Source organism: Schistocerca cancellata, chromosome 1 (genome assembly GCF_023864275.1).
Source record: "Schistocerca cancellata isolate TAMUIC-IGC-003103 chromosome 1, iqSchCanc2.1, whole genome shotgun sequence".
In the NCBI taxonomy this organism is placed as follows: domain Eukaryota; kingdom Metazoa; phylum Arthropoda; class Insecta; order Orthoptera; family Acrididae; genus Schistocerca; species Schistocerca cancellata.
The window spans coordinates 1,110,990,282-1,111,005,067 of record NC_064626.1 but is presented as its reverse complement, the minus strand read 5'-3'; the positions used below and the strand labels follow the sequence as shown (position 1 = coordinate 1,111,005,067).

Sequence of the window (14,786 nt, the reverse complement as noted above, 5' to 3'; positions counted from 1 at the left end):
TAATATTGTTCAGTACACAGTCCTCAGTCACCAGTAGAAATACCAGTACTTATATCCGTTACACAGTGTATTTACGGTATGTGAAGATCAGAACTCAAATATCAATATCCCAAAGTAGTTCGATGCAGCTCTCAAAAATCCTCGAGAAAATCGACTTTGAAGTTTTTAGGACGACTTAAATGCCCTATGGTAAGTTTGATATTTCGACAGGTAGCGTTGATGTGTGGGGAAGTGACCTGCTGACCTGTAGAAGGTCTGGGTTCTAATTCTGACAAATGCAAATTTTCGAACAAAGTTCCATAGTATACGAGTATTTACATGATGCGTAATACACATAAAGACAAAAAAATCAGTAGAACTCGAGGCTGGTAATCACTGGATTGTTAGTGCGAGTCTCGTTTTGGTCATGATTTTTCCTTCAGTTCGAAAACCCATGTTATTTAAGTACAGGCTGTGACAGGTCTAAGTGCAGATACTTTTATTGGTGAATGAGGACGGTGCGCTAAACAACGTACATCAGTATCTATGTCATCTGCAAACTGATAATTATTTCTTTCACTTACGCCATAGTCCCGCAGCGATCGCAGGATCGACATGTTTACAACGGATTTGGCAGTCTTAGTGTTAGTGTTAGGGATGGCCGGATGCCCTTCCTGCCGCCACCCCGTAGCCCCCGGGACGGAATCAGTGTACCCCAACTGTCTGCGTCTAGTGTAAATCGTGAAATAGTGCGGACGTGTTTCAAATGTCTGCGACGCGTGTAACTGAGGCGGAACGTGGGGACCAGCCCGGTATTCACCTAGCGGGATGTGAAAAACGGCCTAAAAACCACATCCAGGCTGACCGGCACACCGGCCCTCGTCGTTAATCCGCCAGGCGGATTCGATCCGGGGCCGGCGCGCCTACCCGAGTCCAGGAAGCAGCGCGTTAGCGCACTCGGCTACCCTGGCGGGTATCTGCAAACTAATAATTATAGATATTAAAAGTCATACATTTTTAGGTTAGTTACTATCTCCAAACACATGTGGCAAGAGCATGACATTAATGCTTATTTTTCCCTGGACAGCAGATCAGATGTTGAAGTGTGAATACTTGGAAGCAAAACCAATAGTCTATACTGATAGGCATAGTCTACTTAGTGGTGCAGCTATGGCCATGCAGAAAACATCATGTCATAAAGTTTATGACGTGTTTGTGAGAAGACTGTTCGGTGCAGAGGAATACCGACACACTGATGTTTGTACATATTAAGGTACCGTACATAAAAATATGTTCAATTATATCCGTTACACCTACTGTAAAATTCATAAAATATATCCTAATTAACACATGGGTAATTGTCATTTTTATGAAACACGCACAGCTTGTTATTTATAATTACATATCACACACATAATTCCTGTTTCACACACTGATTTTTGTACATATTAAGGTACCGTACATAAAAATATGTTCAATTATATCCGTTACAGCTACTGTAAAATTCATAAAATATATCCTAATTAACACATGGGTAATTGTCATTTTTATGAAACACGCACAGCTTGTTATTTATAATTACATATCACACACATAATTCCTGTTTCAATCGCAAATATAAATTCTTAATTACTATCATCATTTAACACTTCCGGGCTGAGATGCCGTGGTCCATACATAAGACTCTCCCCTGACGTTTCGCCGTCGACTGCGGAAGGCATCCTCCGAGGACAATCGGCGAACTGCATCGAGAGCACGAGTGAGCGCCGTATATATATCAGCCATCCACAGGGCGCCGCTGTCAATCACGTGACGTCGGCTGTGCTATGATCTCCGATATTGCCAACTTTCTCAATCGAAATTAATCGATTGTGACGCTGTTGCTGCAATGTTGATATCCATATCTTATCCAGCTTAATGCCTTCATCTTTTCTATTAAAATTATTGCAGTGTTTGCCAAGCTCAATGGCCTCTCTGTACATTCGCGCATAATAATGTGACGTCTTTGCTATGACAGTCGTCTCACTAAACTTTATTTCATGATCACCTTCCTGAAACACATGTACCGCTACAGTCGATTTATCAATATGTCCGAGCGACAGTTCCTTTTATGTTGACCCAGACGGGTGTTGAAGCTTCTTTTTGTTGTGTCTATATAGACCTTTCCACAACGTCATGGAATTTTATAGACACCTGGTGTAGATAGAGGATGTCGTTTATCTTTTGCGGATTTTAAACATTCTTTTATTTTTGTGATGGGTCTGAAAACAGTTTCCACATCGTACTTGCTTAAAATTCTTCCAATGCGATAAGTGATCTTACTGTTTAAAATCCGCAAAAGATAAATGACATCCTCTACCAGCAACAATCGATTAATTTCAATTGAGAAAGTTGGCAATATCAGAGATCATAGCACAGCCGACGTCACGTGATTGACAGCGGCGCCCTCTGGATGGCTTATGCATACGGCGGTCACTCGTGCTCTGGTTGCAGTTCGCCGATTATCCTCAGAGGATGCCTTTCGCAGTCGAAGGCGAAACGTCAGGGGAGAGTCTTATGTATGGACCACGGCACCTCAGCCCGGAAGTCTTAAGTGATGACAACACCTGCTGTGAAAGCCTTCATTCCACGTTCTTCATTACTGATCTTTTATAAAAGATTGGAAGAAAGGATTTTTTACATTAAAAAACTTTACAAATATTTTTTTCGTATGTATCTAAAGCTTCACGGAACTGCTCGAAAAACATACACCTTTGCTTAAAACACTATTATGGCCACGCATCGAACACAGCTGCCAGTATGGCAGAAGACCATTCTGCCACAGAGCCACATAGCTCCTCGAAATAACGACCAGGTCTTAGGATGTAAAGGACGCCCGGAAATTTCACAGTCGATTTTAAGGAGAATATTGGTTTGGTTTAATAGACCGATATGTGAGTTCTGAAATTCAGGTATCATAAATATTAAAAAAATACAAAAATCCGACTGTTGTGTGGTCTCCTTGTCAGCTATTAATAGCGGCGCGGAACCAACAATAGTTCACAATCTCGTTGGAGTCCAGGAAACGAATAGGCCCACAAATAATAGAAAAACTCGCAGCACCTGAAGAGGACGGCTGTGTCGGTCGTCAAAATATTGTGCAGAAATGAAAATATCATCTCGGAGGCACAGCCGGAAGCACACATTGATTACAGAAATAACATACTTTCGTTACATTGCTAAAAGGCAGGTGGAGTCGGGAAGAACGAGACTAGTTGCAGATGTCGTAGCAACCGTATGCTAAAATTTCGTTTGAGAAAAGGACAGAAACAAGCCATTGGAGGCAGGGGATGAACAAAAGGTTTCCTTTCATGACTAATTACACATAGGAAACCTGAAAATAATGAGTGCAGTGTCTTCTTCTTTTTAGTTCTACGATTTAGTGGACACCCACGATCCTGTTGGCAAAAGCCGATATAAACACCATGATTCGCTTTCATTACATGTGGCGACATGAAGGGCATCCGGCCACTTCATTGCCACTAACATTGCCAAATCCAATAATTAACATGCGACTCCGTGAAGAATTGGGACAGTGTCAAGAAAAAAAAAAAACGAAGAAGAAGCTATAATTTATCTTCAAAAGAGAATGCGGTACACATCACATGAGCTAATTCAGACCTTATTAAATGATTTCGAACAGAAGATGAAATTCATGCCTGGCATAACCGTTATGGAGTATTGACAAGCTCAGATTGTGAATCCCAGCAGCTGTCGATGATTCTTGCTTATGAAGTTTTATTCTTGAAGATGTCATACAGTCCGCCGCTCGTGGTCTCGCGGTAGCGTTCTCGCTTCCCGAGCCCGGGGTCCCGGGTTCGATTCCCGGCGGGGTCAGGGATTTTCACCTGCCTCGAGATGACTGGGTGTTTGTGTTGTCCTCATCATTTCATCATCATCCAAGAAAGTGGCGAAATTGGACTGAGCAAAGGTTGGGAAATTGTATGGGCGCTGATAACCACGCAGTTGAGCGCCCCACAAACCAAACATCATCATCATCATCATCGATGTCATACAGTAGCAAAATTACAGTAATTTTATCACACCCAACGATAGATTCCTTTATTTTGGAATAGTCAAGCAATCTGTAATACCGACGTTTCTCCTCTATTAGGCGCTGCTGTCTCGTAGGAGAATCATACACCTTTTCACAGTTGTCCCATGATGTCTGTAATGAGTGTCGAGCGATAATAAGCATTGCCTTCCTCGCTGTTCAAGGAAGTTTGTGTTTCAGTTTTCGCGAAATTTCTGCAGGTAAGTTTTCAAAAATTTATATCAACTATCAGATCCATGTCTTAGACATTGAGAGTAAGTGTAATGTTCATGTTTTGGATTTGAGGTTCTTGTAATTCTTTCGTGTTTGCAGTTAAAATTATGGGCTATAGGACCCGCCTTTAATGCAAGACACTGTCTTTTTCTTGTTACCCAAACATGTTTCAGTACCTCTGTGCCATCCTCAGTGGGTTTTCTTTATTGGTCAGCTGTAAAACTGATTTTAGGTTGTAACTGTTCTAACAAAATGAAGCCTAAAGACTGTTCTTGTTCGTTTTTGTTCTTACTTTGACTTTACATTACATAGTTTTGGAGGACTATCTGTATGGTGTCCTACACTCATAGCTTGCCATCTGAAAACCAAACGATGTAAATGTGAATTTTATTAGCGACTTAACCTAAGCCCTGAAATTAAAAAAAAAAAAAAAAAACGTGATTTCGATGTGGCAACATGTTTTGTGCACTTATTTGTTATTACTCACAGTTTTTGTGACTGACCCTTCTTCTTTCTCGTTCCGAGAACACTGCACACACATATTAAATGTACTTTGCGTATTTTCGGTTTTGCAATCGCCTTTTCACTTCGCAAAACACGTTTTACAGCATGTTGTGTGTCCTAACTCCGTCGGCGTTCATGTGTTCCCGAGTGAATTTGGCGAGGAATTTAAATTTTATTTGCTGTTTTATCTCTCTTTTGTATACGTGTTTGTGTGTGTGTGTGTGTGTGTGTGTGTGTGTGTGTGTGTGTGTGTGTGTGTAAGCTCCTTTAGTTGTAAAGTTCCTGTGGCTGACAACCTAAGAGCTTATAACAACCATTCAACTACAATGGCAACAGACTTAAAAATACTGAAATCCAACCTATACCACAAACTAACAATAGAAGAAAACTTACACATAAAGAAGGCAAACAAATTTTAAATGAATACACTACACTCTCTCAGGGCACAATATGAAACATTAAAGGAACTTTACAGAAAAGGCAACATAAACAGCTAAAGGAGCTTACACACACACACAAAAGAGAGAGAGAGAAAAGTAAACAAAATCCAGATTTCGCTCCAAACTCACTCGGGAACAAATAACGCTGTCGGGGTTAGGACACACAACAACAACGTATCACAGCGTTTTCCGAAGTGAAAGAAACGATTACAAAACTGAAAATACTCAAAGCATACATGTAATATGAGTGTGCAGTGCCCTCGGAACGAGAACGAAGAAGGATCAGTCACAAAAAAAATTGAGTAATAAAAAGTATAGTACACATAACATGTTGCCACACCGAAATTACGTTTTTTAAAATTTCAAGGCGTTGGTTAACTCGCTGATAAAATTCACATTTACATCTTTTAATTTGTAGATGACAAGCTATCAGTGCAGGACTCATACAGATAGTCCTGCAAAACCATATAATGTAAAATCAAGGTAAGAACAAAAACGAACAAAAACTGTATTTAGGCATCATTCTGTTGGATCTGTCACAACCTAAAATCTATTCATTTTTACAGTTGTCCAATAAAAAAACCCACTGAGAATGACACACAAGTACTGAAACATGTTTGCGTAACAAGAAAAAACAATGTTTTGCATACAAGGCGGAACCTACATCCACCGACCGGGTTCGGCCGAGCGGTTCTAGGCGCTACCGTCTGGAACCGAGTGACCGCTACGGTCGCAGGTTCGAATCCTGCCTCGGGCATGGATAGGTGCGATGACCTTAGGTTAGTTAGGTTTAAGTAGTTCTAAGTTATAGGGGACTGATGACCTTAGAAGTTAAGTCCCATAGTGCTCTGAGCCATTTGAATCATTTTTTTGAACCTATATCCCATAATGAAGGGCAATGCGCATCCAGAGAGTATTGGATTATCATGCACAGGCCACATTTTAGCTAGGAACTTTCTCTTTATCAGCAGAAATTACATCTTTCCAAGTTATCGTGTTGGGTTACATGGAGCATCAAGAGATCTGAGGCAACTGTTCTTCTTTCTTCTAATTGTTATTATGCGCCGGCTCCTTATCCGCTGAAAACTTTGGTTCCACTCTCAATAACTATCACCGAGGAAGAAGCTGTCCAGGTGGGACGTCATCTATACGAATCTCTTGTCCTTGAAGAGTCAATTAGAAATCGGGCTAAGAGCTAAGTAACCCGAAGGCAACAAAGGTTCTAACGGCTACAATCTAAAACGGAAGAAATCAGAAACCTCTTAACAAAAGAAGAGTCCGAAGCTCGTGGTCGTGCGGTAGCGTTCTCGCTTCCCACGCCCGGGTTCCCGAGTTCGATTCCCGGGGGGTCAGGGATTTTCTCTGCCTCGTGATGACTGGGTGTTGTGTGCTGTCCTTAGGTTAGTTAGGTTTAAGTAGTTCTAAGTTCTAGGGGACTGATGACCATCGATGTTAAGTCCCATAGTGCTCACAGCCATTTTGAACAAAAGAAGAAATAAAATTCTTCAATAATTTACAATGTATTTAGGGGGATGACTGAAAAGGTGATGATGAGCCATTCCATTCTGATGTTTGCACAACGTATCGTCTATTGCACTGTGAGACAACTATGCGGAATTACTCTTCTGCGACGGAAAATTTTTGTGCTCTGTTTGGCTTGCTCTCTGTAGGCACATTCCGATATTCCTGGTACAGTGAAGGAAGACTGTATTTTTGGTATTTGCAAATGAAAGAGACTAAACACCAAAATTATATGGTACTATAATTAGTGTATTGTCTAAGCCTCGTTACATTTTTTTTTTTACCAAATGCAGTTTATTTATTATACTTTTAACCGACTATTAAATATTGCCCAAGTATTTCATATTACCCTCCATCTGACTCATTTTTATTTCACTTCTTTCTAATAAGAAAATTCTTTGAAAATTATTGTTGCTCAAGATATATGAGCGGACTTCATAAGGTAAGTTACACATCACTGTATTATGGCAACCCAACCAACGTTTTTTGAACACTGCGTTACACTACGAAGTGACACAGATACATCACACTATTTTTCATCATAGTCGCAAGTCTCTGTGATCTACGGTCGGAACCATGTACCAATAATTCAATTACTCGACGATAGAAATCCACTCATTGATTACAGTGCCATTCGACAACCGCTTTGTGAACGTTCTCACCATCTGAAAATCTCTTCAACCCCCCACCCCCCCCACCCCTCCCGATTTTCTTTCAGCTTGCTAGTTGTCTGGACATTGCCGTCTGTGGTCGGTGACAATGGCCTTCCTTCCCGATTAGCATCACTGACGTGTATGCTGCCTTGCTCAAATGACCATTCACTTCGGCTGAAGCCGACACTGTATTTGGTCCACGCACCACCACAAAGTGAATCTGTGAGCAGCTCACATATTTTTCTCACAAAAATCGTGTTGTCCCGCGTACTTCATCTTTGGAGTACGTTTCCAGTTGCCGTGACATTTCACTCCCGTACCGTAAACCACTTGTTACCCGTAACGTAGCACAACTGTGTCTGCAGGAAACACAGAACATGTGGGCCTACTCTCTTCTGGCATTACGACATTCTCGTTGCAAAAGGGTCTTAGCGTGGGACAACATGTGTAACTTACTTTCTGAAGTCCCTAAGTAACTTACTTGAGTAATCAACAGTTTTTATCGTTTTGGTTTTGGGCATTTTAATCATTGCGCTAGTAAATCTTGCTCACAGATGTAAATGGTATTCCGCAATACTCAAACACCTATATGTTTCATCCAAATACAGTAGATCCACACACGCTTCCCACAAATCACCACCGGGTGTGTGGCTCTCATCCAATTCGTGTGTGGGTGGAACGCCTCTTTGCGACAGTTTCAGCACAATTCCAGCGTGGGTCCTATTTTTAATCATGCTAAGACTGCTCTGGAAAGGGGTAATTTTTAAAAATGTGAGCAACCATGGTTAATGATCGCCAAGATTTCTCCACAAACAAGAGTTTTGCTGCTAGTAGGAAAGTATCGAAGATTAGAGTTTAACACCACTCAGACAACGTGGCCGTTAGGGGCTTAGCATTAGTTGTGATAGAATAAAGATGAGGAAGGAAATCCATTTCAAATGAACCATTCCGGAAGTTGCCTTCAGCGAGTTAGGACAAGCACGGTAATCCCAAATCTATATGGTTAGACGGAGAACTGAACAGGTGTTCTGTGAAATAGAAGTTCTGTTTACTAATCATTACACCCCCGGAAATGAGTACTCCATTCTTCGGATAAGTGTGTGATTCAAACTTGCGAAGGTGCAGTACATTTCACCCATAATATCTCAGTGCTAGTTGCACCCAAGTTGTAAGAAGGGCACAGAGTGTCGACTAAGTTCGTGAGGTCCTGATGAGCGAGGGAGACTACTCAAATTCTTTGATGCAGATCCGACGCATGCATCGGCTTCTGCAGCATTTAATATGCTACGAAGAATCATTTCAGAGCTTTGCGGCACAGCAAATTTTCTTCGTAGGTCCAGAGAATGTCGAACACGAGACAAAAGTGTGCCTACGAAGGAGATTAACTTCTCTCTTGACGTCACGCAGATACATTGGCTTATGACAGCAATGTTTCAGTACGCTGGTCGTTTGTTAGGTGAATAGTGTTACCTCGCAGAGAAAGTTATTGTGAAGTATAAACAGAAAAAAACTTCACACTACCTTGCTTGCGTGATAGATGATAAAAATGATATTTAGGGCTTTTAGAAATGCTTAGTCACTGCCTTAGAAGTAGTGAGTATATTATGAAATTGAGTGTGTCGACGCACAAAACAGAGAAATAGTCTTGAACATCCATAACAGAACAGCAGACACAACGCAAAACCAGATTTCCGATGATCTGTAACATTAGAAATAGTGGATTTGAAAAGGTCAACGGTCCATCCAAGTGACAAGAATATTCTAAAGTGAGCTTGCAAATCTACGCACGGAGAAATGTTATCATCTGAGCTCCAGTATCCCCTGTAATGAAGCAGGAAGTAATATCAACCCTTAATGAAATACTTCCACACAAGGAAATGCAACGCAAATGGTTCAACTGGCTCTGAGCACTATGGGACTTAAAAAAATGGCTCTGAGCACTATGGGACTTAACATCTATGGTCATCAGTCCCCTAGAACTTAGAACTACTTAAACCTAATTAACCTAAGGACATCACACACATCCATGCCCGAGGCAGGATTCAAACCTGCGACCGTAGTATGGGACTTAACTTCTGAGGTTATCAGTCCCCTAGAACTTAGAACTAATTAAACCTAACTATCCTAAGGACATCACACACATCCATGCCCGAGGCAGGATTTGAACCTGCGACCGTAGTGGTCTCGCAGTTCCAGACTGTAGCGCCTAGAACCGCTCGGCCAGTCCGGCCGGCTAAATGAAACGCACTGTCATTTCTAGAAACGGAATTGACAGACTAAAATTTTTGTTTCTTTCATATATTTGTAGTGAAGTTCTATTAACTTACAACGCATTAGAGATAAAATATTGCGAAAATATGCGAAAGGCAGGTGTGCGACTTCGATTCCGCAGGGAAGAATAAGTGGTCGTTCAATACATGAAATACTGCGGCAAAGAGAATGAAATTTCACCTTAAGATGATACAGTGTGTACTGATGTGTCTCTGTGATATGAAATCCAGGGCATGGTTAGTGCGACAGCACACAATCTAAGGGATTATATCCGCAGTTTGTTTTCCATTATTTCAGTTGTTCAATTTCAGTCGATGCAACGATCAACAGTTGTTCCTTATTACCATAAAAGTACCGTGTCATTGGAGTAAAAATTTCCAGACGTAAGAATTTTTCCACATTGTTGTTTGCTGAGAAACCCAGACTGTGCCTTTCGTAAAATCATCTGTTTGTCAGAATTTCCATTGCTATGTAGTTCGTCAAAAACTTGTGAACGCTTGTTAGTCTTTTTTACCGAGGAGTGTTTCTCTCTTATCATCTTATATCTCTTTTTGTACTTTCTACAAAAGTTACACATTTTATGTCGAAAAGAGGACCGCGACCACTGTGTCAAAAATTGTTTGTATTTACCGCTTTGGGATTACCGATCACTTACATATATTACAGCTTTCCGATTTCTAAACACTCCATCTAGAAACCTAATCTCTCTACTAAGCAAATCATCCACATGTGGTGGCTACAGAGCTGACGAGTTACTTCGCAACAAGAATATCATAAATAGGAAACTAGCGATCCCGGACTGACAAATAAAAGCTCTTACACTTTCGTAGGTTTATTGCTGGTTTGATAATTCTTTCAACCCACCGGCCTCTTCATTTGATTGATCTTATGCTCGAACTATGTCTGCTAACAACTCGCAAAATGTGTGGTTCTACAAGACAGCGCTAATAATAATAGTTGAAACAGTAAATTCGTATTCCGTTGAAATTCGTTTCAAATACGATTCGACCACTTACCCATAATTTCCTTACACCACTGACAATTTAATGAGGGTGATTCCAACTAAAAATAAGTGGCCGATTTCTTCCCTGACTTTTGTCTAGCCTAGATACCACTTAGGAGGTAGCCTATCTTTCCTCCCTTGCAAGGAAGCAGTGAACAGAGAGTCACGTAGAACAATACTGATGACGGCGAAGGTATGTGTAAACAGATGACTTAGCCAAATATATGTAACCAACTGGGTAGGAAAGCTTAACAAAATCGAAACGAAACAAAATCTAAAGAATCTAAAAAAGAAAACGAACTGCTTTAGATATATCAACAACAAAAAAAAAAAAAGCTCGCAGATGAATATGATATTTGTACAGTACTGAGGATGTGTGTACAGACTAATATGTAACACGCAAGGCAAAGAAAAACACTACTATTAGTTGTATTAACAAACCTAAAAATATGAATTGTTGATATAGAAGTATTGTTTTAATTTTTAATAACTGCATGCTTGATTACTTGAACAAAACCGAAACCGAGGACGTACTGTGTCTCTAGTGACCGTTAATCCGAAACTTAGCTAGATCGCAACAAAGAAAAAGAGACTACAGCATGGCGTCGTAACGAGTGTCGATATATTTAGCTGAACATATTAGCCCGTCTTTTGTCTCACAACGTACGAGGGCGCCCTGAAAAGTAATGCCTTCGAATCTTTTACATAAAAACTCTTAAAACTTTTTAAATAAATCAAGCGTTATTAACGTTCTACAGCAGCCCTCTATAGCTAGAGGGCTCCGTATCGTAGCGTGTAACATGACGGTGTGTAAGATAACTATGTTGGTCCGTGATAAACAGCGTGCTGTAATTGAGTTTCTAACCACAGAAAACGTTCGTCCATGCATGGAGCATCCTATTTTTCAACTTGACAATGCCATAACACACACGAGCGCTGCAATATGTGCAACAATCCGACACCTTCTATTCACTGTCATCGATCATCCTCCGTAAAGTGCCGACTTGGCACCATCCGATTTTCATTTGTTCCCAAAACTTAAAGAACGTCTTCGTGGAGTTCGCTTTGATAGTGGTGAAGTGGTGCAAGCAGACGTGGGGTTGTGGATCCGTCATCGTAGTTAAACGTTCTACAGTGAGGGTATCAACAAGCTGCCCTCGTGTTGGGAAAAATGTGTTTGTTACCATGGTGACTATGTTGAGAAATAAATAGGGTAAGAGGGGGTAAATCCGACCGGGTGGGTAAACCCGACCGCCTTCTATTTGTGAGAAACGGCAAAGCGGAGCGATATCGCATTAGTGTTACCATATAGAGTATTCGAAATAACGAAAATGTCACCTTGACAGCTTTGCCGCATTTGACATTTAGACACTCAAAAGACAACAAGTGTGTTTTCGATTGTTTCAATTTAATTTTTGAGAAAATTGCATCACTAGATTTACCTTATTAAATAAAACGATCCAAAACAAACGGTAAGTGATTTTGTAATGCATTTAGTGACCTATTCAGTGTTTGTTTCGTTTTTGTTGGAAATTTCGTGTAACTTGTTTCTATGTGTGTTAAATGAAAAATGGCATGGTGGGGTAAATCCGACCGCATATTTTTTATCGTTTATGTGTATGGAATTATTTATTTATGGAAAAAAGTGAATTTTTGTTTATTTTCAGGAAAATGGTACGAAATGACAAACGAAAAACGACAAAACGCAATCAAAACGATATTCGCCGAGCAGTTGCTGCAATGCAAATGGAAACGTCTTTACGAGCTGTCGCTCGTGATTTTAACATTCCGAGATCGACATTGCTGTTTCACCACCGTGCAATTAAATCATCTTTTTTCAATTAAAATTTACATGCATTTAACTTTCAGTACATTTAGCACTCTAAACATTGTTATTTTTTGAATATCTTTTGTTCATTTATGTAAAAAAACGTAATTGCTTATAATTATTTCCCAAAGAAACCGTTCATTTAGAACTATTTCTGTGCAAAATCGGCCAAACAAATAGGGGGTCGGGTTTATCCCACCATTTTTGCAAATGACAAAAAATGGACGTTTCGTAAAATACGGATATTTCAAAAACTATTGATGGTATAACAAAAATATTTTGCAAACAGTTTCTCCTTTGTATTATCTATAACTTAACGTTTAAAACGTTAAGATCCGACCTCGGATAAGCGTTTTATAGCCACAAGAAGTTACTAGGTCGCATTTACCCCACCTCGCACCATGTAGACGTGAAGAACAATAAATGGTAATAACGTTTGTTTTACTTAAAAAAGCTTTCAGAGTTTTGACCTTTAAAAATTCGGAAAGAAGGATTACTTTCAAGCACGCCTTCGTAATTGCCTCTTTTAAAAAAAGCGCTAGTTTGCGATGACACAATGCAGGGGATGTAGTCAATACTTCAAGTAGATCTAACACTGCCATGTCTGTAATAATCATTGAAGAGAACATAACTATGAAATACCATAGCTCTTTTGCTTTTTCAGTTCGCCGTTTACTGGGCTCTCGGCAAAATACACTCAAAACTGTTTCGAAGTACAGTGCGTAGTTTCTTGATGGAACATGAGTGACACCCCTTACCTGGCTCCTGTGGAGGTGGCGTGGACACCAGGCAGAAGTATCGGCCGTTGGAGGCAGTTTCCGCATCTCCTGTTGATGAGAGCTTATCCAGCGGTAGTGGGTACCTCTTTTCGTCGTTTGGAGTTTCAGATTGCACGTTGTTCTCGCAAACTCGAGGACTTTTCACTTCTTCGTACAGCGCAGCGGACTCTTGCTTCACCGTCTCCCTCTTTTCCCCCGCGGGCACTTCGACAGAACTGTGTGACCTGTGGCTCGAATCTGGACTAAGATTTTCGTTGGACTCGCCCTCTTCCTCGTGTATTATGCTCATCATCGGGTTGTCGGGAAACCACGGTCGCAGCACGTGAGGAGCACCGTCGCCGGAGTGGTCGTTTTCCGGGAAGTCCAGTGACTGGTTCGACCCGTTCGAAGAAGACTGGTCCGATCGGTTGCGCGAGTCATCCGACGGCACGGAACCCTCTTCGTCGGAAGTCTGCACGGCCGCGTCCAGGTAGCAGTGAGGCCCACGTCGGCCGTCGGCTATAGCCGGGTACGCGTGAGCTTCTTTCCACGACTGGTCCTTGTCTATAAACTGCAGCGACTCGTACAGGTTGTAGCCGTAGGCCTCTCGGTAGTCGGCAGTAGCCGGTCGAGTGTATTCGGACACATCTGCGATTCTTCCGGGGTGGGCAGCAGCGCGGTAGACTTCGCGCACTGTCGGGTCTGACAGACTGCCGACGGCGAAGCAGGTGGAGAAGCCGGCCGCGGTGCCGAGTTTCCGGTGGTCGGAGTCCTCGACGCCGGGTGGCGAGTCGCTGTCGCTGCTCGCGCTGCCGGTCGTCGCCTCTGCGCGGTGGTAGGGGTGGTGGTTCCTGGGGTAGCTGTACAGTTCCTCCATCACGGCGCGGACGCCGGTGTAGTCGTCGAGTGGCGACGCGGCGAGCGACTGGCGCGCGCACTGCCCGGAGGCTAATATATCCTCGAGCGAGCCGTCCCCCGGCAGGTAGAGGCTGCGCGGGCGCGCGCCGGCGGCCACGCACAGCCCCTTGTGCTCCAGCGGCGCCGGCCCCTCCTCCTCCTCTTCGGCGCCCTCGGGCCAGCGCGTCTGCAGCGGCATGGCTGGCCAGGCGCCGACTGACTGGGTCTGTGGGCCTCGCCGCCCGCGCGCCGACCGTCACGCGCCGCGGCGCCGCAGCCTCCTTATGCAACTGACCGCCTTTCGCGCTCTGCCTGCTCTGTTGCCCGCTGTTGTTTTGCTGGACCGTCCGCGCATCCGCCCCGGCCACGCCGAGCCACGCGAGGCTACTGCGCAGCGCAACCAGTAGCGCACTGCTGGAATATTCGAGCCCTTTCTCCGGGTCTCTGCGTATGTGACGCCTTGTGGAGGGAGGACAACGGGACAAGTCCTTCTGCGGTCGACGACATTACTTCTACCTCAGCTTCGACGACGTGACGGACTGGAAGGGGTAGCGTAGAGGTTAGCGACTCGAATTGTGAATAGGATATACTCAGAACGCAAGACAAAAGAAGATCGCGGAACTAGG

The 14,786-nt window shown here is 42.6% G+C and overlaps 1 protein-coding gene across 1 annotated transcript in view; it reads right to left on the bottom strand.

The window, feature by feature from the left end:
• Positions 1–14,359, bottom strand: part of LOC126131610 (heat shock 70 kDa protein 12A-like) — a 231,551-nt gene extending 217,192 nt beyond the window's left edge. The window contains exon 1 of the mRNA XM_049915174.1: positions 13,264–14,359. Coding sequence (XP_049771131.1) covers positions 13,264–14,359 — 1,096 coding nt within the window. The remainder of the gene's footprint in view (positions 1–13,263) is intronic.
• Between the last annotated feature and the right edge of the window lie 427 nt (positions 14,360–14,786).